At 36.8% G+C, this 10,720-nt stretch overlaps 1 protein-coding gene across 1 annotated transcript in view; it reads left to right on the forward strand.

The window, feature by feature from the left end:
• NUP133 (nucleoporin 133) overlaps window positions 1-8,817 on the forward strand; it is a 31,285-nt gene extending 22,468 nt beyond the window's left edge. Inside the window, exons 21-26 of the mRNA XM_071549539.1 lie at window positions 153-288; window positions 2,105-2,223; window positions 3,690-3,770; window positions 5,042-5,106; window positions 7,414-7,502; window positions 8,471-8,817. Coding sequence (XP_071405640.1) covers window positions 153-288; window positions 2,105-2,223; window positions 3,690-3,770; window positions 5,042-5,106; window positions 7,414-7,502; window positions 8,471-8,607 — 627 coding nt within the window. The 3' untranslated portion in view covers window positions 8,608-8,817. The remainder of the gene's footprint in view (window positions 1-152; window positions 289-2,104; window positions 2,224-3,689; window positions 3,771-5,041; window positions 5,107-7,413; window positions 7,503-8,470) is intronic.
• The last annotated feature ends 1,903 nt before the right edge of the window (window positions 8,818-10,720 follow it).

The following is a 10,720-nucleotide window of genomic DNA, read 5'->3' on the forward strand; positions in this document are numbered from 1 at the left end:
AATTTTATTATGCAAACTGTACAATTTTTAAAAGTGTTATGGTATTACAAATAATAAATAGCTGTGAGATTGCTGTTCAGATGAAATCCTTGTCTGTTACTCTTCCGATCTTAATTTATAAAACTGATTTCTAACATCTTTATTAACTTTAGGCTCACAGAACATTGCAGACTTTAGCAAATATGGAGACACGATATTTTACAAAGAAGAAAACACTTCTTGGCTTGAGCAAATTAGCTGCACTAGCATCTGACTTTCCAGAAGACATACTGCAAGAGAAAATAGAAGGTAAGAAAGAAAAACAGGACAAAGTGAGGAACAGACTGAGTTTTTGAATTAGAATCATGTTAATTTTTCAGACTGTTAATTTGTATCATTGAGGGCTCTAATGTAATGTGATTGGGATAAATGGTTTGATGATTTTGCTCATTTTAAGAAGCACGCGGAAGACAGGATGAGGCAGTAACCTCAGTATTCACTTTCACATGCGAGTTAGAACCATGAGCATGGGAAATTTGTACTTTCTCACTTTTCCTGATAGCACGTAAAATATTGGCATAAATAGCAACCTACAGAGTACTTTGAGAAATTAGACAGTTCTGAAGTGACTGAAACTTGCAAACCATTCACACTGAATATGTGTTCATGAATCTGCGCTTTTTATTTCAGATGGAAGGTAAAAATTATTTAATTTTTAAAGCCTGCTTATTGAATGACTTTCAATTTTGAATTCTTCTCAAGTCCTGAGGCTGTTAGGCTGTATAAGGAAATTCAGTAACTGTGTTGTATTACAATAATGTGCCTGCAAATATGTACACTTGTGATCAAGAACTGCTTTCTCAACATCCTTGCTCTCTGTGTCTAGAAAAGTTACAGTGACAATGTTTCATTGTGCTCTGACTGAAACAGTGTGAAATGGGAAAAGTAGGCATACCTATTCTGCTTCCTTTCTATTGCACTACTCTACCATTCCTACCCCCTTTGGAAAAGAGTTTATGCAGCAACTGTACTGTGAATTTGTGAAAAAGCAATTCTGCACTACTCGTTAAAGGAGTCTGACCAGCAGGGGGAAGCTTCTGAATATGACTGGAGGTTACTGCTCAAGCTTACTTCTATTTATCTATATTTATTCATCTATGTTATGTACGGTTCTTAAAGCCTGTTGAAAAAGCCTTGTAATAATTATGTTAACTAAGTAGGCTCTACAAATTATCTTTAGCTCATAGTAATAATAATGTATTATCTGCCTTTTAAGTTGTAAAACATCAGAAACCTTGAAGACTAAATTTGTTTTTTCATCACTTTGAAAATGCCTATGCTGATGTGAAGAATCTCATCTTTAAATAGGAAAACTGTAGAAAAATGAGAAAATCAAAGGTTAATTCAGTAACTAGTGGACCCGCAAAAATTGTTCTGCACTTTACTCTGCTACACATTTCTGTATGGTACATGATAAAATTTTTAAAACCGAAGTTCTTGCTATCACTTTCCTATTGATAAAGAGAGAATAATTATTCCTGCTACATTTTGCTTATTCCTTATTCAAATAGATAAAATGCTCCTTAGAACTTTTTCCCCCATTCCACCATGCAGTGGAACTGGGTGGGAAGGGCAAGGTTCATATAGTGTGGCTGATATTATTCCACTTTGATTGTCTCAGCCTAATGTGTTTCTGACGCTGAAGCAGATCAAACTGGCAAATATGAAACAGTCAAAACTGAGTAATTCATTAGATGAAACAAGTCCATGACACAGGTCTTCAGCCAAAAGGTAGCTCCTAAAAATTGCAACTGACTTACTTTCCTGCATAGAGCAACAGATTCCATCCAATCTTATGTATTCTTTTTATAGTTCTGGGGAGACTAGTTATCCACCTTCTGTACACTTTGAGCATGAGTGGAAAGCAAGAAGCAGTTCACCAGGATTGCAGTATCGAAGTGGAAGTGTTTCTCTGCTTCAGGAATGTAGATGAGTGTCCAAACAGAATGCTTTATAGCAAACTCTTGTAGTCTTGATAATATTGTGAGTTGACAGTTATTATTGTGCCACAGAATTTATTATTACATCTTAATAACATGAAACATTCATTTCCTTAAATGACAAGAAATATCAGAGCAGGAGCGCTTTTTGTTACATCAGGAGACACTTCCCGAACAATTGCTGGCAGAGAAACAGCTGAATGTCAGTGATATGCCAGTGTTGTCTGCATCTCAGCTCATTGATGTAAGTATCTAAGGTTTTCTTCACTACACAAGTAAATTCCCCTATGTATTCTGCCTCTGTTGAGAAAATAAATGACAAGGTCACAGCTGCCTTTATTTCTCATATGGGTATATGGCTAAGCACCTAAAGATCCAATATGTGAATTGGTGTAACTTTGCTTAGTTTCTACCATCACCAAACTGCAGAATGCTGGTTTTTACTTCAAATTTCATCTTGCTGAATGTGTGCTCTTAGAGCACTGCTACAACAAAAAGCAAATCAAATCAGTGCCAGAAGCTGATTTACTGGTCTAAGCCAGTTTTTGGAGGTGAGACAGTTTTTACCTTCCTTTACATTCTCAGTAGGGCAGAACTTGAAAGGCAGAATGAACAAAGAACTTTAATTAGTGGAGAAGGATGCTGCAAGTTAGAAAAATGAACGACTACATGCAGGAAGAGGCTTTTGGTCACCAGTTTCAAAGAGACACCTTAAATCTTCTACTTTTGTTTTCTTTATGGAAATCCAACCGATACTGAAACAAAAACATGAACTGCTCCCGTGCTGGGATCTAATAGTGCTGACTCCTTTTCCACACCTCTTTCTAGTGATAGCCAGGAACTTGTAGCCTTACTCTTTCTGCCTTGTTGGCCACATATTTGTAGCATCCAGTGATGCACACAGTAAGTAGTTTGTGAACAAAAGTGATATATTAAAAGAAAATCAAGTCCTGTCTGGATGACAGTTTTGCAACTCCTTACTTTTCCAGTAATCCTGTAGAAAATCCAAAGCATGCTTGTTTACATTTGTCTCATTTTCTTAGAACAGTGCCACTAGGAGATTGCGAAGTCATTACTGTGTCTTTAAGTGAGGCTGTCTGTGGGTTTAGGGAGGAGTAGGTGGTGTCACTCATGCCTTGGCAAGCACTGGCACCACCACGGTTTTCGTTCTGAATTCTCTGTTGTCAAACTGGTGTTCATACTTGCAACTTGCAATGCTAGAATGAAACTTGGAAAGTGTAGATTAAAAGAGTGTTAATGTTAATTTTCCTTTTAGAATCAGGGGATATGACAAACTGATCACAAACTTGCTGTTTTTAAAAGGAGAAAGGCAGTAGTAAATGTGCTTAAGTACTGCTTTGAGCTTAATTACCAAAATAATTCTGAGAGCTTATTTGTGGAGCTGAGCTCTGGCTACAACAGTCCAGGAATGTTACAGCCTTAAATGGCATTTAAATTTGAAACCTAGCAGCCTTATATCCAATATCATTTGTCCACAGATCATTGTCATGTAGGTGGAATGCTGCTCTAAAACCTTAAGTATATTCCCTGGTATAAAAATACTCACAGTTGAATCAAGACATATTTTCATGAGAAGGTCATTTAAGTGGAAAATACATGGTGGTCTTCCTGTAGTGAGTTGTCTGTGATACCAGTTACATTAGTTTGTAGGCTAAAAATAATTCTCTATGTTAATCTCTCATATCATAGATGTACATATGTGATGAGAACAGAAGAGCCAATGAGTATGACTTCAAGAAAGCACTTGATCTGCTGGAATATATTGATGAGGTAAGAAAACTTTTTGAAGTATTTCTAACCTAGAGATTTATTATTTCAGCCAGGATGGTGCATCTGTAGTTAATTAACATACTAGTTTAGTGTACAATAATTAAAACAACCCCTGACGTGTTTTTTTCAGTTTGTTTTTAAGTCACTGGAGACTTAATGCCAAATGTGATTTAGATAATTTGAAGAAAAATCACGCTTCATCTTCACTTCCCATTTATAGTCTATTGTTTCTTTTTTAGAGCCTTGTTTCTCTACAGGCTGGCTCCAAACAGGATGAAGATTGTCTGTTTTTAGTATTTCAGCTTTTGTGTCTTCCCTCTTGGCAATTTCACTGATTGTCATGAGGTAATGTGGGATAGCCACCAGTTTTTTAACATGTAAATAACATTGATCCACGGATTTTGTCTGCTTTTTTTTTCAACTATAGTATTTTTTTACATCTAAATAAGATAAATGTCACTCCAAACCCATGAGCTTTCAATTTTTTTTCTTCACAGACTTCTAAGTCTGTAACAACTTGTGTAGCACCATTCAGCACAAATTGGAGATAGTGGTTTAGAGTCTAAAAACCAGCTGTTTTCCAGTTTTCTCTGCTTTTCTCTTAAAAAGCATAGTGTAAAGTTGAGACCCGTCCTCTGACTTCCAGGCTGTAAAATTCAAGTGTTCATAGTTTCCCTTATCTCTTATGGAGGGAATTTGAAGTGGGCATGATGCTTCAAGACACCAAGAGCTGGGAAAAAGTGTACCATCTTTTTTCTGACGTTGTATTTTGAAAGGAGCTTGACACAAATTACCTGAACATTTCTGTGCAATGAGTGGACTGCCCTTTCCAAATCAAATGTATCTCTTTGAAGTCATTCACTGATACATTCATGAAACATATATCCTAATGTGGACATATACATGCTAATTAGCTGGCCATGCTGTAAAAAGAGCCATGACTTCAGTTGCCATTTAGCACATGGTAAGATATAACTTGTCTAGAACATAACGTTTTACAAACTGGTATTTTAAAATATGCCCTTCTTTAAGTTAGTTGATCTGCACCAGTCAAGTGGTGATGTGGAAAGTCTCAGCCATAAGTTCAGGCAGAAACAAACAGTCAACAGTTGAATCAGATCATCTGTTAAAGCAGCGTGTATTAAAAATGTTGTTTGGTGAAGGAAGGATCTAAGTCATTGGTGTCATCTGTGTGACAGAGGGATTATTTCTTTTGTAAAAAGACCCTAAAATTTTAATTTGCCTGTGTTTTCTCCTTATGTGAATTGAAGGAAGAGGAAGTGGATGTAAATGATCTTAAACTTAAAATTCTCTGTAAGGCTCTCCAAAGAGATGGGTAAGTATGAATATAAGCTATTGGGAGTATTTTGACATAGCTTCTCCAAAATGACATTTTAGTGTTCTACTCTCTAACTCACCAAAAAGACGCAATTTCTTAGTATAAGGTTAGTAAAATATAATGTGTCTTCGCTTTTGTAAAGTGAAACCCTGGCAAAAAGTATCTGTAGTACTTTGTTTATCTCATGGGCACCCTACTATGCATTCTTGGCACTTGACACAAAAATGTACCCATGCAGCTTTTATTCTTGAACCCTTTGCTAAGGTAAAAGAAGTGACCCAGGCTGAATTTTTTTTTGGCATTTGAACCATCTCAAATAGAAGTTTTCTAATAAGAGCAATTTGTGCAGAGGTCACTCCCTGCAAAACTTGGTTTTGGTCCTTGAACCACATTGACAAGTTTTTGATCTTTTTGAGTTAAAGCTTCATTCTTGACTGGAAGAGATTAAAGTCTAAATACTGCTTCGAAGCGCCACTGTTAGGACATTCAAAACCACATAGAGGCTGAATCCAGCTGGTTGCAAGAATCTCCTCAAACAGCAGTACTGTTATCTCACAGGTTAATAACTCGGATGGCATTTCCTCCCTCTTCTTTCTAAGTTTCAAATGTCTTCAGCTTTTCTAATTCCCATCTATGTTCCAAGAGGGACCTAAAGAAGAAAAGAAAAAAAATACATTGCAAATGCACTGTGCCATTTGTGATTAAATGGAAATAAGCAGCATTTTTATTCAACTGGTGCATAGGATAGATTCCAAAGGACAGTAGTTTCTAGAAAATAAATTCTTAGTTGCATGACTAAGTTATTGCCACATATGATACAAATAATATGCAGAAACAGTTTCATGCTATTCCAAGTGTTCCCTTCCTATTATTTTAAAGACATAAGAATCCAGAACTCCTGAATGGCTTCATTCCAATTACTGGTTTATGACCTATCTTCCCTGGGCCTGGAGCAGGATTTTGAATGTAATATAGTTTAACTGTTCAAACACATATAATGCTGATAGGATTTTGGCCACTCTGGTAGCTAACCAGATGCAATTTCAGATGACTAAACAGTTTTTAGAAAACTTGATGTCCCAGTTGAGTTTCCAGTCCAGCAAGTCTCACAAAGGCTTTACAAAGAGGTTGTTTGCTGTTTCAAAAGAGGTAGTGTTAGCTTTCATCTGTGTGCAGAAATAAATATTTGACATGTTACATTACCTACTTTTAAGGATGGCATTTGTTTTCTAGCTTAAGGGCTACAGATGGTAGTGAGGTTCTTGGGTAGGATGGAGAGCCTTGCTGAATGTGCTCCTGATGTTCTGAATCCTTGCTATCCTACTCTGCCTAAAAAGAGAAAATCTCCCTCCCCTCCCGCCTTTCCTCACATTCTTCCCAGTAGAATTAAGATGAAATCCTAGACATTTAGGAGTTCAAGTGACATTGAGGATAAACCCATGGTTTCACTGGAGTACAGAGGATTTGTCAGTAACAGCTTCTGGGAGCCAGGTCCAGATCTGGTACAAGCATGTCCCACTGGCCCATGATAGTTTAGGGAGTGATATGAAAAGGGATTTTGTCTGGCAGCTTAACATATGGAACAGGAGATTTTAACAACGGAAAGGTTAGAACCACAGCAAAACATGTTAGGTTGGTGTTGACTTAAAGCTGCTACATGTAAAGCTCTGCAAGGATGAAAAATTGTGATTTAAAATAATGTTAGAAAAATCAGATGAGACTGGCATTCCTAAGTTTTCAGATTTAATCACAAAGTAGACAAACTTTGTTTTGTGTCTGTGAGTGCTGTTACTGACCTGCAGCTTAGATTTTACAATGTTTTTTCCTCTTTCCTTTTCTTAGTGTTTGTGTTTTTGTTTGTTTTGCGGGTTTTCCACATACATTAGGAAATTGCTTATTTTCCTTCTACCAAAAAAAATACTATACTTTCCTAATCTCAGGTGTAGAATACATTTACTGAGAACACGCAATTCCTATCTTGATGCATAATAGTTTTATTTTATCAAAGAAATCATTTTGAGAGGAGGGAGTTACGGTTTAGAAAAGGGGAAACATTTCTGTTGTCCTCCTAATTAGACTACATTATAGTAGGGCAATTTTGTTGCAGTTTACTCTTGGAATAAAGAATAATTAACAAAGATAGAAAAAAACCTCTTGCTCTGAGCTATAGCCAAGCACATAGCACTTCCATGTGGACATGTATTAATCAGTTTGATAATATATTGAATTTTCTTGTGGTTTTGTTCCTGTTAGTTTTAATTTTATTTCATCTGTGTGTTTCTTTCATTATTCTTTGACTTACAGATGGTCCTGTTCAGATGGTAGAGATGATCCAATTGAAGCATCTAAGGATAGTATATTTGTGAAAATACTACAAAAGCTATTGAAAGAAGGTAAAGTGTACTTAAATTGAAGAGCTTGAAATAGTTGTTTCAAATGCTGATATTTAAGAAGTAGTATTAATAAATTCTCAAAGTGATAAAAATGCATTCCACTAGACAATCAAAATTATATGGAGCTAATTTTATCTCTGTATAATGCTCAGGCAGGTGAGACATGAGCAAATTCCTGGGTTATAATCTTATTATCCTCAAATTATTTGCTCAGAAGGGCACCCGTCAGATTTTTAGTGGTTTGTTACAGTACAGTAAAGTAGGTCTTCTGGAGTTAAATGCATATCTTGTGTAGGATGCAGGATTAATAACTGATTGACTGTCCCTCGGAAAAGCTTAATCTATTTTAGCTATTTTTCTTTCATTTTTCCTCTCCAAGAGCAAAAAAAACCTTCCTATTCCCCAGTTAAAGCTGACCCTGTGGGAAACTGTAGCCATGGAAGTTACAGCTGGAGGAGGGAAGCAACTGAGAGTTGAAGTTTGTTTTAAATATTACTGCATATGAACTTTTTCCAAAACAGAGAAGGCTCCATTTGAAAAACAGGAAAAAGTTCTTCAGAACAATTCTAGTTTTGTGTGTACGATCCTGTCAGTTTTTTCCTTTTGTAAGATTCTTACACCCTAGAATGAACTGTTGCAACATACATATTTGCTATTTGACTGTGTTCTTTTCTCTTCTCTTTTTTACTTATTATTTATTTTTATTTTGGTAAAATGTTAAAGACTTGGATTTTAGGCTTAATTGTTAAATTACTGAGCTCTGTTTAGATAAAAAATTATTATTTTTTTAAACTCAGTTTTACAGGCAGCTTAAACATTATTGTATTTCTTGAAATGTATAATAGCATTGAGCTTTCCAATTCCAGTAATTTAACTGTGAGGCAGACACAGGTGTTCACTTAAAAATTATCTGAACTGCTAATGAAAAGTACTTTTATCAGTGTTTTAATAAGTGGTTTGTGTTGTAGGAGTCCAGTTAAGTGAATATTTACCAGAGGTGAAGGACTTGCTGCAAGCAAACGAACTTGGCAACTTGAAATACAATGCTTACTTCGAATTTGTGTTAAAAGCAAACTATGAACTCTACGTTCAGGGACAAGCATGATTCCCACTGGTTTTTAAAATATTTTTTCTAAAGAACTGTTAAATTCCCTTATACTTTTTTATGTTCTGTTTGGTTTTTTGCTAAAACTGTGTGATAAAATCTATGTAAGTAATATACTTGGTCCTAAATGTATAGACATTGATGCTTTAGTCAGGGAGGCAGAGTTGTGTTTTCATGCAAAATAAAGTTTCATTTTCTGTGCCTTTCACAGATTTACTGTTTTGTTCTGTATCCTCATTAGTATGAGTCCTACCTGAGACTCAAAAGATACACAGATGCACAGGGTGAAATGTGGGACCCCATGGAGAAGGTGGGGAAACTTCTGCTGTCACCATTGGGGTTGTGATTTCAGTTCAGAGAAAACACTGAAAACATTAATGCTGGGTTGCTGCATGGCTGACTTAAGAAACAACTGGTTATTCTGTCAGGTAACTCCACTCTTTCTTGGTACAACAATTTTTGCTGTAGAAACTAGCTAATTTCAGTTTCGCATTACAGGTTACTGGCACAAAAAGGATAACTGGCTTGTCACTGATCACTCAGCCTGTCTGTGACAGAAAGGAATAAAGCACAGCTCTCATTCAAAGTCCTCTGATCCAGTAAATATTCCATTCTTTCAGTTTATATCTGTATGGTTAAACTTTTAAAAACTTTTTTTCTATTTAACTTCCATCTAAGCTATTTCTAGAAGACATGTAAAAGTAAGATTAGCAGCTCACCATGCAGTCATTCACAGCAGCTGCTTGCACTTAGGCTTGGATGAAACCTAGAAAGCAGTTATGAAAGTGTGGGAGTCCAACGGGATCTTCCTTGCTCCACACCTTGTTCTCTACTGATAGATGCTACTACATTTTCTTTTCTTTTACCTCACTGCCCCAATTAGTTAGCTCTGACAAGAGAATAAAAAAAAATTCCATCTAACTTCTCTATTTTAATTATTGTGACTAGCAGCAGATTTTAATCTTTAAATAAAAGTTACTGCAATCTGATGTGTTGCACCTTCCTTTTGCATGTAGCTCAAGAGTTGGAGAGTGCAGAGCAACTTGCATGCCCTTATGTTTTACTTGTCTGGCTCCATGCCTGCTGCAACAACTTGATCCAACAGCTGAGAAGGTCAGAAGTTAAATTGGTTGAAGAGAATCCAGTTTCTAGTTTTAAAAGCACAGCTCCCCTTCCGTAGCTTCCCCTCCTCCCTGTACTAATACAGTAAGCTGGGCTGAGAGTCTGAACATGTTTGGAAGAATAGATTTATCTAGAGAGGTTCTAACTAATATGGGAAAGAAATGCACTAGCAGTCATCTTCTAAGGTTGTTCTAAGCAGCAAACTTTGCCCTTGTGCAGTCTTGCATGGCTGAGAAGTGTGAGTGTTGCTCCCAGCTATGGCTTCAGCGTGGCTCGTTTAAAGCCTTCCACTTGGTTGATTAAATGTCACTTTCAGAGTGGTTTCACAATGATAAACTTGTCAGTGTTTTCGGAGAGAGAGTTATAAAATAAATGATTGGCACCCCCTACTGAAATATGTTCTATCTCAACTTTAACTAGACTTTTGTATTTTGCTTGAAGAGGAATCTTTAGTCTGTCCACCACCAAACACTTTGGGAATGTCTCATCCCTTCCCAAACAGTTCACCAGATATCTATATTCTGCAAGGAGTGGCAGGAAAGCTCGCTCCAGAAGCAGGCATTTCTGTTCAGTCTTAACTGTTTCTTTCAGAGGGCCTGGCTTCTCTGCTGGGATGGGGTTGTTGTGGTTGGTGTAAAAGCATTCTCCAGGTTTTTGGGAAATGCTGAGCCATGTAGGCTTTTCAACTCCTTTATCTACTGCATGGTTGGGAGGCATTTGGCATTTGTACAACGGCTTTCCATCTGACTATTGCCAAAACAGAAGGCTACTTGTAGTGAGTTTACTTAAATAAAGCCTCATTAAAATAACTTCCATGTCTAAACTGATGTTTAATGTTCTTGTGCAGCTAATGTTGAGCTGGTTCGCTATTCTGCTGGGAGGTGTGAAGAGGCTGGGATTCGGGGCTATTCCTCCTCTCTGCCCTTCGCTTCGTTATGTAATAAGCTGCGCTGGTGCAGAACTTCTGTCTCAGATTACTGAACCGGGAGGA

This window comes from Pithys albifrons, chromosome 2 (genome assembly GCF_047495875.1).
Source record: "Pithys albifrons albifrons isolate INPA30051 chromosome 2, PitAlb_v1, whole genome shotgun sequence".
Taxonomy (NCBI): domain Eukaryota; kingdom Metazoa; phylum Chordata; class Aves; order Passeriformes; family Thamnophilidae; genus Pithys; species Pithys albifrons.